At 36.6% G+C, this 26,594-nt stretch overlaps 2 protein-coding genes across 3 annotated transcripts in view; one reads left to right on the forward strand and one right to left on the reverse strand.

The window, feature by feature from the left end:
- Window positions 1-26,594, forward strand: part of NT5DC1 (5'-nucleotidase domain containing 1) — a 133,790-nt gene that overhangs the window by 12,934 nt on the left and 94,262 nt on the right. The window lies entirely within an intron of this gene.
- On the reverse strand, window positions 1,749-8,362 carry COL10A1 (collagen type X alpha 1 chain). The gene is made up of 2 exons (XM_039222569.1): window positions 8,209-8,362; window positions 1,749-3,619 (listed from the first exon to the last, which is right to left on the reverse strand). The coding sequence occupies exons 1-2, from the start codon at window positions 8,360-8,362 to the stop codon at window positions 1,749-1,751; spliced, it is 2,025 nt and encodes a 674-aa protein (XP_039078500.1).

Below are 26,594 nucleotides of genomic sequence, written 5' to 3' on the forward strand. Positions count from 1 at the left end.
CAGAGACCTCCGCAAGCTGCAGCCAGGGTTTCACAGCTATATTTGCAGGTCTGCTTGATTTACACAGAGGATACTTCTAAAGAATAGAGTTGCCTTTATCATATGTTACCTCAGTGACTCCAACCAGACTGTCCTTATTCAACCAGTGGACTGATAGATGCTCAAGAGCAGTGTTTCTCAGCTAAGAGAATGTTGCCTTTTGATTGACATAGAATTACCTGCCTTCCTTTTAATGTAATTTAAGCCATCAAAATAATCCTAAATATTATGACTAAAAACATGTCAAGGTAGCAGATAGTAACTGTAGAATATTTTTTCAAATTACATATTTCTCTGCCACCTGCTTTGTCCTTCCCTGAAGAAAATCACTGCTTTGGAGTAATTGTCTCACTTTTCTATGCCCAGTCACCTGCCCTTCACCCTGGCTGGTAGATCCCATGGGATCCTGTGGATGCCTTTTCACAGTCCACAGTGAGTGCTGGAAGGGTGTAGGAATGCCCACCCCCAGTAGAGGGCGGTATCCATGACAACTGTAAAAGTCACCCACCCACCACTTCACTGTTTTACTTTTATTAACTTTGTAAAATGAAAAGCCTTCAAAGCATGGTTGAGAATAGCAGAACTCTGCTGACAAATAAATTCAACATAAAAATCTATTGATGTTATTTTATTGCATTGTAAATAAGGAGTAGGTAAAACATTTCATGCTTTAATAAGTGAGGCACAGCTTAAAAGTTTTAAACAGCAATATAAAAATACAGTACAGAGCAAAAATAAATAACATCTTTTCGTTTCTAGTCAGATTTTGAAACGCTTGTAATAATATTAGTTATAGTTCCCCTAGAATAGGAGGCTCAGGGTACATATAGTAAGGGTCTGGTAAACCCACAGTATCATATTATATAAAATTCAATGAAAAATTAAATCCATTACACTTGTATTAAGTAAATAAAATAGGTTAGACACCTATTTCCAAGTTGTGAAGGGTATATAGAAAGCTTTCCTGCAATCACAGAAAAGTTTGCAAAGGCTCATGTCTAAAGCACCTTGCATTTCAGGTTTATTTTAACATAATCTTTTGGTTTTATTAGAGCAGTAAGAAGTCTATATGCACCTGTATATTTGAATAGATCTTGATGAAGGGGCCACATAAGCCATCAGGTAATGCACCATCAGAAAGATCTCAGGCTATACAGTGTCTTTGAAATTTGAATATTCAAGTATTTGAGTTCTGTAAAGATATGATACCTCCTGATTGTTTCCTAGAAGCTCTTCTATTAATTGTTAGAAACAAGCTCCTTTTTAAAAACAAAGGCTGAATTTCTGTAATCAAATTAAACGTAATTTAGTGTCCCATTTCAGGGTTTCTTTGTGATCATTTTATTTTTTTAGCCTAGTAGAACTTTCATGGTGAAATTTTTAAATATTGGAGGAGTTGACAGAAAACTTTCAAGAGTCTTAAGACTGCTGAGTAGAAATTCAAGAGAGTCTTCACATATCATTTACCATTCCTGCTCACTTTTTCAGGGGGATAGTTTATTGGTCTGAAAGCTCAAATCTGTATTTTGGAAAAGGCGAAAGATTTATGCGATCTGAAGAGAAACCAGAGTATCAAATCTGTATTTTGGAAAATTAAAATTAGTCACTTTTTTTTTGTTTTGGCCTACTTCCATATGCATTTTGTGGGGCGTGGTGGAGTTGGGAAATGCCTTTTCAAGCAGATGTATGGTAGCTCGGTGGGAATATGCTCACATTGGTGCCACCAAGAACCCTGAGAAGGAGGAGTGGACATATTCAGAGGAGTACAGCCCATTTGACCCAGCATTGGGCAGCTGGAGCCACACCTGGTCATTTTCCGTGAGATCGAGTATGGCACTCCCTGAAGCCTGATCCAGGTAGCCTTTGGTGTATTCGTCATAGGTGTACATGACAGGGGTGCCGTTCTTATACAGGCCCACCCAAACGTGGGTCCCTTTCACATGCACATGGTAGGAGAAATAGTATGTTCCTGGTATTCTACAGGTAAAGATTCCAGTTCTCGAGTCATAATGCTGTTGCTTGTTATACAGAATCTTATCAAATGGGATGGGAATACCTACAGCTGGGTAAGCTTTGGAGAGAATAACAGTGAAAGCAGACACAGGCATCCCTGTTACTCCCTGGTTGGCACTGACAAGAGGCCTTTGGCCTGCCTTTATAAAGCCCTCAGCCAGGGCTGCTTGGCCTGGGGGCCCTGGAGGGCCTGGGGGACCGGGGAGGCCAGGCTGTCCTGTGTGGCCTCGTGGACCTGGAGGCCCTGGTGGCCCAGAGGGACCATTGAGCCCCTTAATTGCTATGCCAGCCGGGCCAGGAGGACCTGGAGTTCCTGGATCCCCTTTAGATCCAGGGAACCCTGGAATGCCTGGTGCCCCGATGGGGCCTCTGGTACCTGGTATTCCAGGGGCACCTCTTGGACCAGCCTCCCCATCATGTCCAGGCGCTCCCTTAGCTCCTGCTGGGCCCGCAGGGCCTGGGAGACCAGGACGTCCTCCAACTCCAGGGTCACCTTTTGGGCCTGGGAGCCCTGCATTCCCCTTAGGACCACTGATGCCTGGTTCTCCCGGGGACCCTGGCTTTCCATCTAGCCCAGAGAAACCCCTTTCTCCCTTAGTTCCAGGGTGTCCTGCAGGCCCGACTGGGCCCGTCTCACCTTTAGGGCCTTGAATCCCTTGGTTACCTGGGATGCCTTTTGGCCCTTGGGGTCCCATGTTTCCAGGGGGGCCAGTCAGACCCGATTCCCCTGGATGGCCTGCTGGGCCTTGTTCCCCTTTGGCACCTGGTCTCCCTGGAAGGCCAATAGGCCCTCTTTGTCCCTTCAGGCCTGGTAACCCTGGCTTCCCAAAGCCAGGAGCCCCGGGGGACCCAGGTACCCCTGGAATCCCAGGTTGACCTTTTGTCCCAGGAATCCCAGGCTGGCCTTGGGCTCCAGGGGCCCCTGGCTTTCCAGTGCCTTCTGGTCCTCGTTCCCCAGGAGGACCTTGGGGGCCTGGCGGGCCAGCTGATCCCGTCTCTCCTGGAAAGCCCCGATCACCTTTGATGCCTGGCTGCCCTGGAGACCCATTTTCACCCTTTTTTCCTACTCCAGATGGGCCAGGTGGTCCCATAGGCCCCTGAGGCCCTGGAAGACCCCTTTCACCTGGCTGTCCAGGAGGACCATATCCTATTTCCCCTTTCTGTCCATGCACACCAGGGGCCCCTGGTGTGCCCTTTTCTCCAGGAAAACCTCTGGGTCCTGGGGCTCCTGGGGGTCCTTGTTGTCCGGGTTTTCCTGGAATAGTAATTCCAGCTGGGCCAGGGCTTCCAGGGAGCCCTGGTGGGCCCCGTGGTCCTGGTAAACCAGGTGGTCCAATGTCTCCTTTTGCTCCATGTAGCCCTTTCTCCCCTGGTTTTCCTGGGAGCCCTGGCGAACCTGGCTTTCCAGTAGTGGATGGTCCTGGTGGTCCCGGTAATCCTGGCTCTCCTTGGGGTCCCGGACTTCCATATCCTGGTTTTCCTGGTGGTCCAGATGGACCTGGGTGCCCTCGAGGTCCAACGGGGCCTGGTGGACCAGGAATACCTTGCTCTCCTCTTACTGATACACCTGAAAGACATGCCCGACACATCCAGAGAGAGGGATGATTAATAATGTTAAGTGATCATTGCTTCCTGAAATATAAATCAGGACAGGACCTGGCAGTGTCAGTTGGTCTATTTTGGCAGACTAATCTAAAATGGTTTCAGATAATACATTCTATATTGTTTTTAAAAACACTACCAGAGGGCATGGTTGCACAAAACCATGTCTACAATAATACTTTCATTACATCCTAGTTATCCATGAAAATAAATTGGGATGGAAGAATTCATCTAGAATAAAGGTATAGGGGAGGCTGGGGTGCCTGAGGGGCTCAATCAGTTAAGCATCCAACTCTTGGTTTCGGCTCAGGTCATGATCTCACAGTTCCTGAGTTCGAGCCCTGCATCAGGCTCTGCACTGACAGTGTGGAGCCTACTTGGGATTCTCTCTTTCCTCTCTTTCTCTCTGTCCCTCCCCTGCTCGTGGTCTCTCTCTTCTCTCTCAAAATGAATGGTAAAATTAAAAAAAAAGAGTACAGGGGAGATATTTACCTTACCCCCATTTATTTTGGGAAAATCATCTCCCTCAAGAGGAAAGGGGAAAGTATTTGATAGGAAAGGAATAAAAAGACAAGTACAGAATAAATGGGAAAATATTTAAGAACTATAACAATTTTCTTTCACAAAAGCTAGCCTATAAGACATCAGTGAGAAATGCTGTTGATTCTAGTTTACACGTGCCATGGCCCTGCTGAACACAGTTTAGATTTAGTTTGCATTTTTTCAACTTCAGTACATACTGTGAGCTCCTACATTCTCCTTTAATTGACTTAAAATCAAAACAAAGAGAATTAGATCTAATGCGCCACGTATATAAAATACCATTGTAATTTTTATCTAAAGTTTTTTTTGATTAATGCAAATAGATATTGTTGATTTCATAAAGCTGCGGGTTCATTTGAACTAAATACTTCTACTGATATTATGGATTAAATTCATAAATCACTTATTCACTGCTTGTGGTGTAAAAGTGCCCCTGAGCCACAAGTATAGGGAAAGCACAGGACGTATCTTATAAGAGCTTTAGTCATCAAGGGAGCAAACAACGTGTCCATGTGATAAGTGCTTAAAGAGTTGTACAAGGTTTTGGTTTCAGTCATTCAAAGGTGGGAATGAACAGAGCATTACTGCCATTAGGATATATAATTAGGGAAGTATTGCCATGTCAAAGGATCTTTAGGCAACAATCATCATAACATCTATTATAAGATACTTTCTCTCAGAGAAATTCTTTAATGCTTGCAAAAATGGTTTTAAATTACATATGATTTAAATGTCTACTTGAAGAATTTGTACTAAAATCACTTTCTGTTTAATAATTTTCAAGAACATAGCTGGAATGCCTGCACATACTATTTAGATTCTTACACTGTTGGAAAGTGGTTCATAGTAATGGTAGATTTAGCAAATGGCATAGTGGTGAATGTTTTGCTCAAAACCCTGAAAATGGGATTTGGCTATGACTTTTGAGCCACATCTTTTTCTTACAAAATTGATTATTTAATATACTTAAACTTTATTTTAGTCTTTAATGGCTTTAGAAATCAAAATGAAGGCTAAATTGGAATTAATATTAAGTGAATTGAAATAAATTGTAAATTGTCTTTGAAAACATAAGCCTGTGGGTTTAGTTCCCATTAACTATTAATTGTTGGTACATTATTATATTTTTAAAAATCTTTCATATTAATTAACTGGCATGTAAGTAGTAGTTAGCCAGGAATAGTTGCTAATATTATTCTACTAGGTAGAGATATTCCTGAAATTTGAAAAACATTTAGTGACAAATGAAGTATAAAACATAGGGTAGATTCATTAAAATAGATATGCCAGAAAGGAAAATTATTTTATACTTGGACATTTATATTTTGTACTAATTAGACTTATGTTTTGTTTTGCAAATTTTTAAATGTATAGAACTGTATTCACCCATGGATTTTCAGAAAATGACATCAGGAATAAGATTATGTGAAAAATTAGTTTGGAAAAGATCTCCATGTAATCATACATATTTTATTGATAGATTGACTTTTTAGTGTACATATATGATATGTGTATAAGTATAAAGGAGTATAATACATTGCAAATAGAATAGATGAATAAGTAGAAAACAAAATAGTAAATTTTTTTTAAATGCAAACTATGTTAGATTGGGGTTTGCTTCAGAATCTTATTCTGAATCTCCTAAAGATCAATACCCATGCTAAAAATGATTGTCTTGGTCTGGTTGGAAATCTGTTTAACTGATAAAATAGGGAGGAAAAACAGTCTTATTGAAAATGACTACATGGAACTCCTTTTGAAACTGGAGGTTCAAAGAAGGAAGAAAGAATGTGAGTTCTGTTGTGTCTTTGGGGGAAAGCCCCTGTTTGTTGCTTGCCAACCAAAAAAATTAAATGTTAAGGTGGTATCATCCTCAAGGAGAAATGATTACCCAGCAGAGAAGTTTATGAAATGTTCCCAAACCAAAATAGTGGTTGGTTATGTTGGAATGTGGCATCCATGTGGCCATCAGATCTGCAGTCTTTTGCAGCATAATTTAATATGTTTTGGCTGAGCTCTCTCTCTCTCTCTCTTTTTTTTTTCTACATTAATTTATTTTTGAGAGACAGAGTATGAGTGGGGTAGGGGCAGAGAATGAAGGAGACACAGAATCCAGAGCAGGCTCCAGACTTAGAGCTGTCAGCACAGAGTCCGATGCGGGGCTCAAACAAATCATGAGATGGTAAGTCGGACGCTTAACCGACTGAGCCACCAAGGTGCCCCATGGCTGAGCTTTCTTTGAGCCTGTGTTGAACAGAGGAGCCCAGGAATTAAATAGGCACTCTTTGTATTTCTGTTATCAGCCTAATGTTATAATTGTGTAAATTGTTGGCTTTTGTCTTTCTTTCAGTGCTTGCCAGTGAATGATAACATATTTGAGTTTCCACCTTCAGTTATTATCATGTAGAAACCATGGTGGATTTAACAATTAAAATGCAGGTTCTAAACTTTTCATTTGTTAGTAAGATACATATTTTCATTTATTCTGCAGAAATAGCCAAGATGATAAAGTACATTAAGATGGGGAGTTAGAAATATTTTTAACCTTCTATGAGTGGTCTCTGATTTTTTAACTCAAGACTATTTCATATGATCTCAGTAAACTATAAAAAGTGTGAATTTGTGATCATAACAGTATACCAGTGATGTTTGTCCTAGCATTTCACATTGGTGTTCATTGCTTCAAGTAAAGTAGGAGGTTTCCTTATCTTTTATTCTTTCTTTCTTTCTATAACTTTTCTCTTTCTCATATATTGTTTGTATTTTGAGACATTTGGGAGTTTCTGTTATGCCCCATGTGCCTTTAGTTTTAAACATTAAGCTACCTTTCATGAATTGCTTTACATTTCATTTTTTCTCAAGAAGACAATCCTATAAGTTTAACTTGCTCAAAAGGGTTGTCTCCAAAAGCATAATTTGTAAAGTTTATGGCAAATACCCTGAGCATTATTTGGAAGGTAAAATATATAACTATAATGAAAAAATACTAAGGAAAGGAAATTTGAATCCTACAATCAGTTCAGATTATTCAGTTTAATTCAGTAGATGTTTTATATGCAGTTTGTGCCAGATGCTATTAAAATGGAATTAGCAAATGTGAAACCTAATAATTGCCCTTCCTGAGGATCTGTTAGTGGTGTACATACATTTCCTCAGTTCTCGTCATAGTATCTGAGAAAGCTGAACAGTAGGGGAATGGATTCAGGAACAAAGTTAAATGGTGTCTAAGGCTGCCCCACATATACCACCACTGCATGAGGAGGAGGAGAACCAGTAGTGCCACTAATACCTGAGCACTTGACAGGTATTCACTCACTTAAGCTTCATGACAGTCCTTTGAGATAGCTGCTGCTTCTTTTACACATCAAGAAACTAAGGTACAGAGGGGATAAGTAACTTACCTGAGGTCCCATAGTTGGTACAAGGCAGTTAGTAAGTCTGTGTACTTAACTACTAAACCATACAAAAATGTAAAAAGAATTGTGAGAATTGCTGCTTCCGTTGTCTATTAAATTTCTTGGAAGAAAGGCATTAGATTTTGTTTGATAATTAAGACTCAGTTTCGTATATATTTGTGGTCTAGCTGAATCTGTTGTAAAAGTAAATAATGGCTAAATATTTAGATAGCTAAACCTGCTACTCTGTACAGTTGGCAATTATTTTTAGTTAAAACATTTTAAACTTGATTAATTTTTATTGGATTCATATTTCTAGATTATGGGTAATTATTTGTGGAAAAGCATCATTTGAGGGAAAAGCTTTCCACAAGTAAAAGTTCTTACTATTCTTCAGGTATATCTTTCTACTCTACTCATTATGTCAAGGATTTTAATGTTCTTGAATAGACCTGCTTTTTCCATAAATCATTTTTTTCTAATATTTTGAAAAGTTTGGGAGTTTAAAGGTGATTTAACACAATATAGAGTTAAAAGCATTTTGTTTAAGAGATCATTAAGATTGTAGAAAGAACAATCAACATGTTTATACAGCAAAATATACAGCTTTGTTTACCTTTACTCTTTATGGCATAGGGAATGAAGAACTGTGTCTTGGTGTTGGGTAGTGGGCCTTTTATGCCTGTAGGGGTTTGGTATCGTTCAGCGTAAAATTCTCCATGAACCAGGTTCAAGGACATTAGCAGCAAAAGGGTTGTTTGTGGCAGCATGTTCTCAGATGGATTCTGAAAAACAGAAGAGAATAATTTCTTGTTATAGACCTGTTTTATATGTCTGATGTTGGACAGATAAAGTCTTTAGTTAGCTACCTTTCTTACTTATCCTGTTTTTAATATAGTCCATAAACCAGAATTATAAATTTTCAATTACATGAATATATGGCTTAGTTGTTATTTGAAACCACATTCAAATAATCAAGCAAAACTGAAGTTTTTTTTAAAAAAAAGAAACACAGAAGCCATAATCGGATGCCTGTATTAATAATTTAAGATCTTTAACATAGATTGAAACATCCACTAGATCCAAAATACACTGAAAATAAGACATGATTTTACAAATATGATTCTATTAAGACTGTCATTTATATAGACTGATATGAATTAAACTTTCCAAATATACTTTAGTGAAGTCATTTTTTTAAATAACAAAAACCAAATAGTCAATTTATTGAGGCTTATTTCCAAACAAGCTAACATGGGAGTCCATTGGAGCATCAAGTGTTAGACTTACCTGGGTACTGGCGTTCCTGGAGATGATTTCTTGCAGCTAGTGAGCAGCGCAGAAGATGCCTTCTTCAGAGCTATCCGGCAGTATTTATACTGTTTTTCCCTTATTTCATGAGGTTACCCTGAGTTTAAGCTCCTCCCTCCAGAGGTGGAGAGAGTACTAATTATGGTGGAAAGTTCTACTGGGCAGGCATACAGGATCAGGTTGGGCTGTCTTTCCTTGTTTTCTTATTGAAAAATAAACTCTTTGTCTTAAATATATATTAATAGTTTTAACCATGCACCATCTTTTTCTGTGATTTTATTTTAGAAGTTATTACTCAGATGTTTAGGTGGTTCATGATGAGATGATAATACCCCCTTTATATTTTTGAAAGTACATTCTTATATTATTTGTTTGAAAATATTTGGTAGTATATGTAAGTAGGAAAGGAGGTCTTTCGGAGGGGGATGTGGATTTGAACCATCATCTAAAATCTTCAGTTATGACGTAAAGCTATCAATGTGTCCATTAATGTTCCTAAACTTTTATGAAAATACCTTACTCCTAATCTTACTTACTTTTGAGCTTGAGAAAAACAAAATGGCGAAAACGTAGATATGTTGTATTGTATCTTAGGATTTTTGTGTAAATCCTCAGAAGTTAATAAGATAAATTTTATAAGTTAGTATATACATACTGTATTTTGGTTCTTGAATATTAAATATTTTAAAGTTTTCAGAAATTTCAAATTCCATGAATTGAGGGATTATTTACAACACTACAATGTATTCAGTAAACAGCTTCAGGTTTTATTGCTTCATTTTGGATTTTACTTTAGATTGGCAGTAGAGATTGCAAAAGCCTTAACTGGTAATGTCGTATCATGTTTATTTAAATAAAATTGTTAAGTTCATTGCAGAAGAAACAAATTCCTCACACTTTGCTTTTAGTTTAAATACCTCAGCTGCTTACCTTACTATTTTCTTTAGGAATCTTGATTCAACCCAGTTAGAAACATTTTTCCCCTCAAGATGAAAGTAAACATTATCATTGTTATTTTCAATGGTTAGAATTCTCTTTAATAATATTAGGAGACTCTTAAAGTCATTTTTCAGGGTCCTAAAAATTTTAATAAAAAAGGGAAGTTTGGAGGCCAAATTTTGTATCTAATTTTATTGTTTTGGAGCTAAATTAAATCAGCTGTACAGGTGAAGTAGGTGAGAAGAAAAACACTATAACAGGCATAGATACAGTGTTTTTAAAACCTCTGCAGAGCTAGGGGCACCTGGGTGGCTCAGTCACTTAAGTGTCTGACTCTTGGTTTCAGCCAAGGTCATGATCTTATGGTTTCATGAGTTCTAGCCCCGCATTGGGCTCTGCGATGACAGTGCAGAGCCTTGGGATTCTCTCCTCTCTCTCTCTCTGCTCCCCGCTCCCTCACACTGTCTCTGTCTCTCAAAAATAAGTAAATTAAAAAAACAAAAACAAAAAACTCTGCAGAAATAAAGTAGTATGGTTTCAGGATTGATCAACAATTGAAATACTTGAATGTTTGACTAGTAGATGAAATAAAGGTTTGTTCTTTTTCTTGTCTTTTCCTTCTCCTGTGCCTGTAATTTTCTGTATTTCTTTAGACTAAGCATTGTATAGTGCCTTATAGAAATATAAATGGATAGCTCATCTCGGTGATCCCCTTTCTCCTAACTTTCATTTTTAAACCTTTCCTTGGTTGCCATATTTAAAAATCTAGAAGGCCCTGTATGTCTTTATAAAATACTCATAGGTACACTATCAGTTTAGATTAACAGGAGAATTAGAAAGTTTATTTTCTCATCCTTCTTTCATCATTTGGAAATTGTCTATGGAACAGCTTTTGTAGTTATATAGTATGTACTCTGCCGTGTCTATAACAGACTACAAAAGGTAAATGGGAGAAATGGCTGCCTTCCATTTACTTATGGTTCATTTGGATAATGTTTTGGAAAAGTAGGTGAGGTAACATGGATGTTCTTGAAGACCAGGCTGTAGAATTTGTTTGAGAAGTTTTTAGAAGTACATGTTGTAAGGGTACCTGGGTGGCTTAGTCTGTTAAGTGTCTGACTCTTGATTTAGGCCCAGGCCAGGATCTTATGGTTACTGAGCTTGAACCCCATGTGGAGTTCTGTGCTGACAGCACAGAACCTGTGTGGGATTCTCTGTCTCCCTCTCTTTCTCTGCCCCTTCCCCACTAGTATGTATGCTCACTCTCAAAAATAAACAAACATTAAAAAAATGTAAAAACACAAGTACGGATTCTGGTATTTTTGTATGTATATATGGTTATACACATATACACTTATTTGTTTAGGATTGAGACTGATACCTGTTAGATACCATTCATATGGAAGTTCAGAAGATTAATTCTCGGCTTTTCCTGCTGTGCACCTGTGTAGACCATTTGTTCACCTGTGGCTATTTTCAGAGCTTTTCACCTTAAACTGTCTAGGTGTCTGTTACACAATAAAAAGTTTGGACTAGGTTTCTAAGCTCCTCCAGCTTTAAAATTAGATTATTATTGTGTTTGAGGTATTTTGCTCTTCCCCATGGTGAGACAGACAGTGGGCTTGGCTCCATTTAGTACTTCTTGGGCACAAAGTCCATATACCAGGTAGTCATATGCCTTCTTTTTGGGATATGTAAATATATGTGGGTATTTGTCAATCTATATTCCCCCTTAACTTTGGTATATGTGGTGTCTTTATTGGATAAGCCTTGGACATTCAACCCTTTTTGCAAATAGTGTACCTATTTCAGCGCAAGGAATCTGACTGCTGTTTGCTTTGTTAGTCACATAAGAAGCACTGTCTTGTCCAAAACAGATTGTAGAATCAGAATATTTGCTAGCCACACCCCACCCAATTGTGTATTTAAAACTATTTTTATTTTAGGAGTTTACTTGTAGCTGTTTGAAGTGACTAGTCTGTGGCTTTATGATGAAAACTCATTCCACTTAAAACAGAAAGCCATGCTCTTTAAACTCCTAAGTGAATTTAAGTATCAAATATGAAAGTTTTTTGCACATCTAACATTTAGCCGCTTTAAGCTTGCCGATTCATTTTCTCTACCCGGGATGAATCATTAATTCACCGAATATTTTTTGAGTACCTCTTATATGTCTGGCATAGAGATAAAAAAGTAGGTTGAATAATGTGCAGCCCCCACCCTTCCTGGTTTGAACAATGGTTCACAACGTTTTTTCCCCATTTTTGCAGTCCTGGGGGACATGATACAGTCCCTTCAGTCCTTCAGGTTCCATGAGCTAGTGGTGTTCATAGACTATATTTTGAAAAAGCCCTTCAGGTGATCATAGTAGACTCTGGAGTTGGAATGTCTTGGTCTGATACTACTGTTCCATTACAGCTTATTAATATAGGCTACATAGTTTTTGTTGTTTTGTGCATATAGTTTTTAACTTTATTATGGAACATTTTAGTCTCGTATAGAAATAGATTAGTTAACAGTGAGTGCCTAGGAACCTGTTACCCAATTTAAACTAATCTGAGCTTCTTGCCACTCACAGTCCTTCCGTTTGCCATATCTCAAAGTTGTGGACAAATGCTATAGGTATATTGTACCAATTATTTCAGTATACTACTCCAGAAAATGAGCCCTTTTTCTCTAAAGCAAAATCTTCATCATACCTAAAAAATGAACCATTTCTTAATATTATCAAATCCTTTAGTCCATGTTCAGATTTTTTCCACTTATTTTAACATATGTATACACACACATACATATGTATCTAAATGAATACATACTTACATATAAGCATATATAGAGACATACTCATATAGTGTGTGTATATGTGTATATATGCATGTACATACATATGTTTTTTTACTGATTGGCTTATTGTTTGTTCAAGTTCGGTTCATAAATTGCCCCTAATTTTTAAAAAATGTTTGTCGATTTTGAGAAAGAGAGTGAGCGAGCATGCCAGTAGAGGAGTAGGAGAGAGAGGGAGAGAAAGAATCGAATCCCAGGCAGGCTCTGCACAGATGATCTGGAGCCTGACGCAGGGCTCGATCTCACCAACTGTGAGATCATGACCTGAGCTGAAATCAAGAATTGGAGGCCTAATCAAATGAGCCACCCAGGCATCTGAATTGTCCCTAATTTATATGTTCCTGTTAATTTAGTTTCCTCATCTGTGTCTATTTCCTTTGCAGCTTATTTGTTGAAAACTGGGTCATTTATTTTGTATATTTTCCCACAATTTGGATTTTGTTGTCACTTAAAATACTTTTCTGTACCCTGTGTTTCCTATAGATTGATAGTTAGATCTAGAGGTTTGATGTCTAGAAGTTTGAGACACGCACACACACACACACACACACTTTTGTAGCAAGTATACTTTATAGACCCTGGAATATGGTATATTTCAGTCAGAAGGCTCTTCATTGCTGGTTGTCACTTGTGGTGTTGCTAGGCATTGATCATTACCTAGATTCATTATTTCACTGGAGGTTACAAAATGGTAATACTCAAATTCTATCATTCTTCCTAATATTTCTGTAAAGAAACACTGCTTCATTAACTACTTGGTTATCTCAAAGTACAGTTTGCATAGAAAAGCAGGAGAAATGCCTTTATCAATGTGTAATCTGATAAGCTTATTTTCCTAGCATTTTCTAGAGGTGGCTCAGTGAGTTGAGTACCATTATAAACTCTTGGATTTAAACATATTTTATGTACTTAAGATCCATGGAAGTTATTATTGCTCAGATTTTTTCCCCTGCCTCTTCATGTTGGCTCCTAATTTCTTATGACATGATCCCAATAGTCTTTTATAAAGCTTCTTTCCTTCCAGGATTTCATACTTCTCTGGCCCAGAGCTGTACTCAGGAAGTCTTAGTTCCTTTTGTGGGAAATAGAAGTTAGAGACCACAATCTAGGTGTCTGGGTTCTAGGGATATACATTGCTCCTGGCTTGGGATTGTTTCTAGGCTTTTCCAGTGGACAGAGCTAGGAAATTTATTCATGTAATTTTAATTAAATATAAAACACATAATAACTTCATACTGAAACATCCAGTTCACATGCAGGATCACGGAGAGTTTAATGATTTCCAACTTAAATCAGTAACTCCTTAATCCTATATAAAATTCCTACTTCTCAGGACAGTAACGGAGTTATTCTTTTGCTTTGTTCTGTAACACAGTTTCTCTAACAATACCAATATTCACACTACAATATTGGAAACAGTTTAAAATTATTTTTGTAGTTTTTTTGGTATTTCAGCTAGACCTAGATAGTCAAATTACGGTGCTTTAGAGTCAAAACAGCTCAGAATGCTACCCACTCAAGTTCACTGTTAGGTTTGTTTCATCTTGTTCTCAATTTTTAGAAATGTTCTTTCTAAATTTAATTTTGTTCTATACTTTCCTAAAGTATTTACATTTCCAGTGCTATGCTGATAGATGTTTAACAACTGGCTTGGAGGGTTTGGGGAGGTATGTTTGCTGGTATCCATGGTGTAAGTATTTCCACCACAGCCAATTTCAGTCTCCCAAGCTAAAGACAAGTGGTAAAGACAACCTGAACATTTATCAAAAGCCAGTACAAGCCAGCTTTAGCATACATTGTGTATTTCTCAAGTCAAATGTATAAAACCAGGAATATTCAGAGAAGCTGGCCTTCTATTATACACCTCTCCACCCTATTTCACCTGCCTTCTATAACTTTTAGAAAAATCTTTTTTTATTGATACTTTTATTATTTTTTAAGATAGATGTTTCATATCCCCTTCCAGTCTCTTAGATAAATGACATCATAAAATATATACTGTTTGCTGCCTTTATATGTAATAGTTTGCCTTGAGATCATTGTGTAGTATTATGTAAAGGTGGTCCGCATTCCTTTTTTGCAGCTGTATAGTACTTCATTGTATGAATGAACCTTAGTTTTATACCCATTTCCCTATTGATGGACACGTGTGTTATTTTCCTCTCTTTTGCTAATACAAATATTTCTACAGTCAATTACTTTGTATGTCTGTATTTTTTGGCCAGAATATCTTTGGGAGAGATTTTTAGAACTGGGAATCATAGGTCAAAGGTAATTTTGTTACATATCATTAAATCCCCTCCATAGGTCTTGTCTCATTTTGCATTTCCACCAGCAAAATATGAGAGTGCCTGTTTCTTCATGGCCTCCCCAACAGCATATATTGTTTAGATTTTGTAGACTTTTTAGGTTTCTGCACATTTCATAGGTGAAAACTGAAATCTTGGTATAGTTGTGATCTTGATTCTTCTTAATAAGCCTAAGGTTGTGCATCTTTGCATACAGTTAAGACCATACTTCTAGCCCACTTTTCCTTAAGTGTTCTCTATCTTAGGAATATAAACCTCTTGGGGTTCCTGGGTGGCTCAGTTGGTTAAGCATCTGTCTTCAGCTCAGGTCAGGATCTCATGGTTCGTGGACTCGAGCCCCGTGTTGGGCTCTGTGCTGACAGCCAGCTCGGAGCCTGGAGCCTGTTTCAGATTCTGTGTCTCCCTTTCTCTCTGACCCTCCCCTGCTCATGCTGTCTCTCTCTCCCTCAGAAATAAATAAAACATTTAAAAAATAAATAAAGGAATATAAACCTCTTTCTGTGATACAGTTTGCACAGATTTTTCCCAGTTTGTCATTTGTCTTTTTTGTTTATGAGTGTTTTTTTTTAACATTCAGAATTTTCTTTTAAGATCCATACACTTTTGATTCCAAAAATTATTGTTCTTTCATAGACCCAGAGCTGTAAGGAACATTAAAGGTCACCTAGATCAATCATATCATTCTTCAAATGAGAAAACTGGCTTCTGTGTTATAAATGTCTCCTTCCCTCATGTTTAATTAAGTTAAATTTCTGAAGTGAAGAGCTGTTAATGAGAGAGCCCATTGAAAGAAAACACCACTGACTAATATGTTCATCTCCTTACCCAAGCAGGATACTGATCTTCCTGTCTCCCTAATCCTTCAGTCTTTTAGCAGTGGAAACGGGAAAAGCACCCAGAAGCATAGTTAGGGCACTTGGAGATCCACAGCGTCCACTACCACCTCGCTGCCCCTCATTCCTCTTGAAAATAATTTAAAAGAACATTCGTAGGTGCTATTACAGAGCCCAGGAGCTAAAAATGAACTATTTGTGAAAATAGTCAAATGTGGGTTAGTGGTTGGATACCTGCTGACAGCTTGAAAGGAGAAATTCATGCATAAAAACAGGTGTTTATGAAACTTCAGGCTAAGCTAAGAAAAACTGAGAGTCATTTAAGAAGTTTGAACAAGAGTCTTATATTCTATTTTCTATTACACATAAATTGCTACATTACTTAAAGAACTCATAGTTTTGTGCCACAGGCACTTAATGACATCACCATCTTTCCATAGTAACCTGCTGAGTGAAAAATATAGAGATTCTTGGCTCCTTGACCTTCAATCTTCAAGTTCTCGGCCACCCAGGAGGCCCTCGGCTGTTCAGACATGTTCCTACTCTATTTACAAGTTCAGGTTTCACGTGAGTGCAGTGTCTGCTAAGTGAGAAGAAGTTAGAAAAAATGTAGAAAACTAAAGTTTTAACTGGGGAAGTCACAGGAAGACACTTCCTATTTGGATCTTTTTACTCCCCTGCTTATTATTGTCCTTTGAGCCACTCCACAGTCATGAAGTATCTGAAGGTACAAAGTACCTAGAGGGTACCTGAGTACCTGTGGGTACAGAGCAGGGTATTTGCAAGTTACAGCACAGACCATCAAAAAAATCCACCCTCAAGACTATTGCTCCTGCAGCTATTCAACTTCCTCATAGTAACAATTATAATACATTCCAGGGGACTCAGTTTAAGTCATGCTGGGCCCTACTTTACTTAGCCTTTGATCAGACAACTTCATTACCTAGCTGACAGACCTTCTCTCCTAACTGTGAGCCGATGCTAAGGGACTCGTCTTCCTGTCGTCTCTGGCTCCTCCCCCCTGCCCATCAGTTACCGTGGCCAGGTCACCTGGTCTCCTTGTACCCTGGTCTCCTCATCCATTAAATCCCTAACATCTGCTTACTTGCTTTCAGATTTTAAAGGTAATCACTATTTAGAGAAAATGTAGAAAATTGAAAATAAAATGAAAATTTATACACCAAGGAGATACAATGACTGTTAATAGTAGTGTCCTCCATCTTCCCCCACTCCCCCCCAGGGACCTTTTGGTGCTAAAATGATCAATTTAATCACTTATGAGTCAAAATAACTCTTACCACTTCTGTTGACAATAAGGCTGAAAGGTAGACATGCTATGATCCTGTCTAGTTTTCTCTTATTTTTATTTGTTGGGAAATTGGAAGGTAAAATATGATATATGTAAAGAGGTGGAGAGTGTGAATGATGATGATGTCAAAGAAGGAAATATCTCTGATTTATACTTGAATCTTTTTATAGTGTCAGTCTTCTCAAACGTTTGCCAAACTGTTCTTTAGCCTCTACTGTTTGCCGGTTGCTAGGTTCAATGCTGTAACCTGCTACTGATTGATGGTCTTGGTCCCTTGGGGGAGACAGATAACAAACACAGCCTGTTCCAGCCTTTCCTCTGGCTTCTTTTAGAATCCAGAATTCACAGAATCTGGCGTGAAATGAGTCCATGTTCCAAATCATCCAGCAATGTTCTCTCTTCACACTTTGTACTCGTTTCTGAACGGAACTCAGGGACTGTTGGTTATTGATCACAGAAACTCTACTCTGTACAAGTAGTGTCTGGTACAAAGCATGAACCTCATAAATATTTGTTGAACGAAGGAACTAAGCTTTAGGACACCAGATTTTAATATTTATTGAGCATGGGCATTTTGCCTCACATTTGTGGGCACGCAGAGGTGGGGCTTTTTGCACAGTGCTGGTTTGGAACTGGGTCTTTTCAGTCCATGTCTTACCTTAAAATAGCTCTGAATTCTTGCAAGAGGTCCCAGCAGGACCAAATGCTTCCCAAAGCAGTTTTCACAAAAGATATTAAGTGTGGCTGCTGTTCTGTCCAGTGATTTCTGTGCCTTAAGATTTTCTATCGCCAGTTAAGTTAGAATTTTGGAGGTAGGTTTTCCAAAGACAGTGTTTCTCACGGTAACCATGGTAGGGGCTATATCGTTAAGGGAGTAGTTCCAGGATGGGAGCGGAGATGGGAGACACAAAGACAAAGGAGAGGGGGCTGGACTCTGGGGAATTTAAAGGTTTTTTTTTTTTTTTTTTAAATGTCTCAGAATCTGAACATTACAGTTTCAGAGGAATTTTTATATATGCCTGTGCTTCATTTTCAAAATTTCCTTACCCATTCATACCTCATTTACTTGTTGATATATCAATTTGTTAAACTGTTCAGTATATTAGACTCATATTGGATGCCAGGAAATAAAAATGGGCTCATAGGCTATGGGACAGCATTTATTGATTCCTTCCCTTCTCAGAGTACCTGTTAGCACCTTCTCTTTTGAATGAAAATGTACAACCTTTAAAGAGAGGGCAATGTTATTATTTATAAAGACAGTATTAGATGGGGCACCTGGGTGGCTCAGATGGTTAAGCGTCCAACTCTGGATTTCAGCTCAGGTCGTGATCTCATGGTTTGTGAGTTCAAGCCCCATGTGGGGCTCTGCTCTAACAGTGCAGAGCCTGCTTGGGATTCTCTGTCTCCCTCTCTCTCTGCCCCTCCCCCACTCATTTTCTCTCTCTGTCTCTCTTTCTCTCTCGTTAAATAAATAAACTTTAAAAAAAGGAGAGAGTAGTATGTGATATTTTAGAACATTAGAGTTTTTAAGATGAAAAATTTGAGAATCACATCCAGCATCAGTAAAAACTGAATTTTACAGCTGCAAGAGACACTAATCTTAAGTACCAGAAGCTGATATTTAAATTTTGTCCATAGCGGCCTTAAACTCATGTTTTACCAACTTCATATAAGTCCTCTAGATAACAATGACAGAGCCATAAGTTACATCTGTTACTTAGCGAAAGTATATTTGAGCAGAATGAACTTTTTCCTATTAAAATCTTATTAATAGGTCATTTGTTTAATGAACTATATGACTTCTATTACCAAAAAGTATTTTTCGCATGTTATAGTGACTGTTTATTTTGGCTTCATTATATTTTAATTCAGTTGAAAAAAGTGTTTTAGCCTTGCCTCAGAGTTTACTCTCACCTGTGGATCAACAGACCCATCCCTGGTCATATTTTTATAAATATTCTTATTTACTAAACCAAGGTATCTTTTACAGAATGGATGTGTGCAGTACATACAGGGTTCTCTAGAAGTCAGATGTCTTTTAGACTTGTAAAATTTGTCAGGGAATGTCCAACTGAATAGCTTACATATTTAAGCTCTTACCACGTGCTAAGTACAGTTTGAAGAACTTCACATATCTTATTTCATTTACCCCTTGTAGCAGCCCACAGGTTTAGTACTATTAGTATCCCCACCTTTAGACATGAAGAATTGAGGCCCAGAGAGGGGTGAGCATCCCAGCCAAGATCACACAGTAGGTGATGGTAAAGCTACTGTTTACCATGGATCTGTGTTAAGGATTTATGAAGAATCCCGTGTAATTCTGAGTATGTGACTGTTTAATTAGTAAATACTGTGTGAGTTGTTCTTTGTCAGAGATTAGTGTCTAAGTGCAGTTCCACTGTGCTTGATTTCCAAGTCATCATCTCAGACTGGTGGAAACTGTTTTTCATTAGTCATTTTAATTCAGATTTTCCTAATTTTTTTAAGAAGAAACTTCAATTAGTGCTAATGGTGCTAATGTTGATACGTTTTGTTTTTATACTGAAGAAGTGTCACTATGCTTATTCATAGTACATTATGGCCTTTTACAATGACTGAAAGGTAGGATGGGTTCACTAAAAAATCCTCAATGTTTTGTGAGACACTTGAATTTTTACTAATATTTTAATCCTAACAATGGACAAACCATAGTAAAAGTTAAGAGGCTATTTGTTCTGAAAATAGAGATCCCATTTTAGAAACCTTAATGTGAGATTCTCAACTTCAGGGAGTTTTTTTGATGGTTTGTGAAAAGAAAAGGAGAGCTTTTTAATGAATTGATTTATAAATTGAGTTCTCTTGCTAACATTTGACGTACTTCTTCAAATGCTACTATTTCTTTAGGATCAAAATAACTCAACTTTGAGGAAATACTACTCTAATTTTTATCTTTAATTCACTCCTGCTCTTCAAATGGAAAATCTGGCACCAAAACCTTAGATACATTTTAAATTCCATATTACCCTACTTTGATCTAGGACTAGCACACTTTATCAGAGAATCTTTTTTCTCCAAACTTAGGTAAGTTCAGTATTATGCATAATATAGAAAGTTATATTCCAGAGTAAAGTTTCATTTACATACTACCACTTCTAAATTTTGAGTTCATAGTAGTTTCATTATTTAGAATTAGTGCTTAGACATAATTTATAGGTGGAGCTGATCAGGTGGCATTAGAATCGATGCTTGATTTTGCAAAGTGTGGTACTAACATATGCTAATAAGATCCATCTTCAATTTCATTTTTGGGTCCTGATATTTTTAGAGTTTTATAATTAGCACCAGTTAAAAATGACAAAGGATTATTCTTGATTACAACTATGATAGTAAGAGAGAGTTAAGAATAGATACTTGTATATTTCCCATTTTGCCTCTAGTTCTGCTTTTGGATTTATTTCTCCTAAACCATGGTTTCTCAAATTGGTAAATAGTAGTTTATAATTGCTCTTTAATTTTGCAACCAGTAGGATTTACATCATTGCAGCCAAGAAAATCTTTTAAAGATTAACTTAGGAAAAGACATTGATTGTGTATGACAGATAAAATAATGCGGTTAACAAAAAATAGATGTATGCTTCTAGTATATAACACAACTATAAAAAATGCAGATATAATGAGAAAAGAAATATTTGGCAAAAAAATTCTAATAGGAGAATTTAGGGGGAATGTTAAGAGTTTTGTAGCCTATGGGGAAAAAACAAACCTTATTTATTACCAAATATAGGTTTTTAAGGGTGAAAGCTCTCGTTTTATTAGTAACAATTTGTGGGTAACTAAAGGCTCAAAATTCTGTGTTATTTGGTATAAATGTAGGTTAAACTCATGTAGACTTTAGGTAATAAAATTATGTTTAAATCTATTTAAAAACTGACTCCACAATAATATTGAGTAAGAATTATATTTTAAAACCGTCTATTCTTAGACCTTATTTACCCTTAATATTGACACAAAATTCTTGAATATTTTAATGCCTATCATATCCTATAAATATAACAGTACTGAACTGCTTTTAAAATGCACTTGACTATGTTCATGCAGTGTTAATAAATTTATCAGAATTTTAAACAACATTTCATAAGACAGTAAAGAGCACTTCATCTCTTTAAATTTAACTTTATAGCACTTTCGTCTCAGATCCAGTCTTTCAGTTGAGAAGTCTACGTGGGAGCCATGTTTACAAGCTGTGTCGTTCTTTAGATATTTCTTGACTTGGAAGGAAAGAGGGAAATAAGAACTTAACTTTGTTTTGCTTAAGAGACAATATAGATATTAATTCATCTTCACAGTATCCGTCTGTATAAAAGTTATCTGTCTGTGAGACCCTTGTAAAGCACTTGAGTGTTCTGTTGGTTATTTTTAAATAGCATTCTGTGATTATCACTGTAATTAGATCTGATTCGACTTTGTCTTCATATGGGAACTGCATTTGTTGAACATTTTCGGTGTCAGATACTTTTCTTTTCTCATTTGACTCACAAGAATCTTATGTGATAGATATTGGCCTTCTTATTTTGTATGCAAGGAAACTGAAGCCCAAGCAGTTGAAAGAATTACGCAGGTTCAATGAAACAGTAGGTGGCAGAGCAGAGAGTTGGATACAAGGTTGAAAGGCTGTCTTGGCATTTTGCACAAGACCATGCTATCAAGCATTTTTAATTTTTAAATACTCTTCTTTTGTTTAATTTACTATGATTATTACTTAAGTCAATCAGCTCTTGCCCACGTTCCACCCCTTATAAACTGTCACTGAAATGCTAATATAGCAGTTCATTTGGCTTTATATAGCAGTACTTTCTCAGAGTAGAAGCAAATCCGTTGAAATTCTGGCCACAATGTGCCTGTCTCCCTCTCTGCTTTACAATATTGCTCCCCACAGTGTTAAAAAACAAAGACCTCTTCTTTCAGTATTTAATATTGGAAAAGCTTTGATACATATATAGTATATATGATTTTTAATACAAAAAGGAATAATATTAACACAGCGAACATAACATGTTCCTGCTGCCCAGCTTAAGAAGCCTCTATTACCACTGCTTTGGAGGTCCCTGTGCACACCTCCCTGACTGCATTCCCAGTGTTCTCCCTATGGGTAACTCTGCTGAATTGTGTGTCTGTCATTCCCTGTCTTCATGGAAAGTATACCCTCCCCACATCCCATGCCCCAAAACACCGATATACGTATCCCATAGTAAATATTTTTGTCGTGTGTTTTCAAATTTTGCTTAAATGAATTACACTGTGCGTGTGCTTCTGCAACTTGCTTTCTGGATACGTCGTTATGTTGTGAGGTCTGTCCATATTAATGTGTGTAGCTATTGTTGGTTCATTTTTCACCACTATATAGTTTCCTCTGATACGAGTAATCAGAATTTATTTTTGCTCATTTAACAATGGATATTTTAGCTAAGTTTTTTTGTTTGTTTGCTTTCCTATTAAAATAATACCGCTTTAACATTCTTATACATGTTCCCTGGCTACCCACAAGAGAATTTTTCTAGGGCGTATATCTGGGAGTAGACAATCAAACATACATAGGTTCTGTTCCACTGACAAATGTCAAATTGTTTGCTAAAGCCATTTCATGGTTTCCTAGCAGGGCATAAGAGTTAAAACCACCTGGCATCTAGATTTTAAAGTTTGCCAGTCAGTCATAAAATGCCATCTCATTAGATTTTTATTTGTACATTCCTGATTTCTAATGAGGGTAAGCATATTTCATATTATTTGTTGGTCATTTATGTTTAGTCTTCTCTCAGTGTCTGTTTATACCTTTTATTTGGTTGTCTTCTATTGTAATTGTTGATTTTTTTCAGCATTCCTTACATATTTTGGGTATTAATTTTCATTAATTATATGTGTTGCAGCTACATGGCATCTTCTGTGTTGTCTGCAGCTATCTTAACCAAGAAAGACTTGATTTTTAAAAATAACTCATTGAGACTCAGTAAGTTATTTATGTTGCTCTTTTCCCAACTTTCCAGTGGGACTTAAAGCCATTATATATTCAAGAAAAAATTTGACACCTCTGTGAAAAGATGGTGGAAAATGTTTTCACTAAATTTTTCTTTCGATGACTTTCCTTACTCTGAGATAGATGATTTCCTCTTATAGAATTGCAATTTTAAGATTACTTGTAAAGGTCCTGTATAAATCACTAACAAGTTTATGTTCAATATTTGAAATCAAGTAAAAGTTATATTTCTTCTCATGCAATAGTAACTAGCGTCACAGTTTCTGGATTAGAGTCCTAATTATTTCTGTAAGTGATTTTCTGGAAAAAAACAAAACAAAACATTGTAAATGTGAGATGTTTCTAGTCTAGAAAATGTATAGGAGTTACTTTTTCAGGAAAATTTTGAAGTTACTTGGATGAAAACTCAAACTATTTGTTACCTCTTATTTTCATTTAATAGCTGATTAGTAGCACATGGTACAAATAGAATTGATACTAGGATATTATTCCATTTTACTTTGAAATTTTTTGTGGGGGCTAAACGGATATCATTTCTGAAATATGAAACTAATATTTACTAGTGTTCTATTTTATTTTTAGAATCTATAGGACTAGTTTTAGTAGTTTCAGTTTAAAAGACAAGAATGCCATAAACTCTGTTTTATTAACACCACTTTTGGTTTTTATTAACCTTAAAAAAAGTTACCTGGTGTATTCTTAGAAGAAAGTAGTAGAGGTTGCATTGAGTTGGAAAAAAACTTTTCTTTTGATACTATAAAAACCAAAATCACATGTAACCTAATTTGGCTACTAAAAAATATTTCATATTTTGTATTTAATTACATATTTTATATATCATCAATGTCCATTTTACTCAAATTCCTTTTTTACTCTTAAAACATTAAATGAGCTTATAACTTGCTTCTGATAATTTTGTTGAAATTTTTTGGAATCTGAAAATAAACAATTACAGGAAAATGAAGTCCTTCATTGATAGTGTATGGTGAAAATTAAGTTTTGTGCTTCTAGTAAGGCATATCTTTAGTGACCTAAGCATCTTGATAGAATGATAGTTCATAGAGAGGTTCATTGCAGTGGCTTGGAGTTAAATCAGTGAAATAAATTTATAGAGTTCTTCCAACCTTGAAAACTTAATTTGACACTGATTTTCTTCTTTCTTCTCATTTCTTATTACCTGCCTTGAGACTGGAGAATTTGCAAGCTCTTGTTTTTATTAGCTCTGAGAGATTTTCTTATTGTAAAGGACTATGTTCTAGAAGCCCCAGAGTCTCAGAGTAAAGAAAAAAAAAAAAAAATCCAGAGTCTTCACATGAGTCAGTCTGAATATATAGAAATGAAGCAAATGTCCCCAAATGTTCTCTCTGTGTGTTATGCTGGGAAAATTTGGTGACATTATGGTTTCTATCTTGTTTGGAAAAGGCTGTAGTTTTATCATATACAGTTTGCTTTTACTGTGAAATTTCTGGAGATAGGATGTAGTTACTTAAATAATTTTGGGGAGTAATATCAAAATGTCTGATATTTTACTCATAATTAAATTTATCTCTGGAACAGATTATATTTGAAAGCATTTTCACCAATGTAGATAACATCAGAAAGAATAGCCATATTACATTGCCTCACATTCTTATTTTAATATTTTTGTTCAGAATGAATTACTTCTACTAAGTATAGATTTTTTTTCCTATGAAAACTGCCAACAAGTCACACTATCCTTGTTAGCCATACTTAAGGAATAGGAATGTGCCATTTTGTTACAGCTATAAATTTGGCATTCCGCTGTGCTACATATTTATGTGTTTGATTAAATGTATTTTAAAGATAAGTGATCATTTTACTAATAAGCCTAAGAAATAAATTATTTACTCAAAAATTAACTATAGTAATTCATTTTATTATAATCAAATCAAGAAAGATTATTAAGTGCCATTAATTACAACATGGCTGAATTTGTAGTAGTGTTTGGTTGTGATATGTTTTCTTTATTAGATTTTCATCTATAGTAATTAGTAAGTACTTGTAATACTTTATAAAAATGTAGATGTGAATGGAATGTGTTATACCTTCTTATACTTCTGGTAACTTGAGAGAAAATTAAAGAGATTAGGAGACTTTTCTTTGTGATTTCTCACACAATGCCAAGTAAATATGGTCACTGATTTTTTTTTTTTTTTTTTTGGTAATGAGGCTATCCAGAGCTCATTTATTACTGGCTGTTCTGCATTTGGATATTTGGATTTCTAGAGCATTATATAATTGGAATCCTTTTTATAACAGAAAATGTGAAAGTGAAACTTTATTCTTGTTACAACATTTAAATGTAAACTTAGGGGGCACCTGCATGGCTCAGTCAGTTAAGCGTCCAACTCTTGATTTCGACTCAGGTCATGAGATCGAGCTGCGTTTCAGGCTCTATGCTGAGATGGAGCCTGCTTAAGATTCTCTTCCTCTCTCTCTCTCTCTCACTTCCCCTCCCTCCTTCTTCCCCCCCCCGCCCCTCTCCTGCTCATGCTATCTCTAAAATAAAAATTTTTTTAATTTTTACAAATTAAATAAAATGTAAACCTAAAGGAAAGCACCAACTTTGATTCACACATACTTATGATTCACTCATAAATATGTTTATTGAACTTTCTTTTCCTCATTTTCTGTATTACTTTAAATATAAGATTCTAGGTTGAGAACTTAAATATTTATGTATATTTAATTTAAATAAACTGATTTCCAATAAACTAGTAAGTGGACTCTTAGAATTTATCTGTAATCTACACCAGACTTTAGCGACTATTTCTTAGACTTCACAACAGTCGTGTATAATCTTTAAGGGGATTGGGTGTGATCACTGGATGCACAGCAGGATTGGTGAGCCAGTAACATTTGTCCCTAATGACTTTGAGCTAGTTCACCGTATCCTAGCCACAAACCTGCATAATAGAAGAATTAGGCCTCTGTTTGGCCTGGAGTTCAAAATGTGATTTTTTTTATTTTTTATTTAAAAAAATTTTTAATGTTTATTTGTTTTTGAGAAAGAGACAGACAGAGCGCAGCTGGGGAGGGGCAGAGAGAAAGGGAGACACAGTCTGAAGCAGGCTCCAAGCTCTGGGCTGTCAGCACAGAGCCTGACATGGGCTCAAACTCATGAACTATGAGATCATGACCTGAGCTGTGGCCAGAGGCTTAACCTACTGAGCTACCCAGGAGCCCCCAAAATGTGATTTTTTAGGCAAGGGATATTAGACTGACAGCACTGACTGTTCTCTGCAAAACTTTGTTACTGGATTTATTTCAAAATGTGCTCGTTGCCAGCAGTGGAGATAAGATCAGTGGAAAGAGTCAGCTAGAGTATGATGCTGAAATATTCTCAGAGGGAATGAATCAATCAATCATAGATTTGGTTCTTACATCAGACTAACACGTGAGAGGTGGCATGCCTTCGAGATC

Source organism: Hyaena hyaena, unplaced genomic scaffold (genome assembly GCF_003009895.1).
Source record: "Hyaena hyaena isolate Hyena2069 unplaced genomic scaffold, ASM300989v1 scaffold_1159, whole genome shotgun sequence".
Classification (NCBI taxonomy): Eukaryota; Metazoa; Chordata; class Mammalia; order Carnivora; family Hyaenidae; genus Hyaena; species Hyaena hyaena.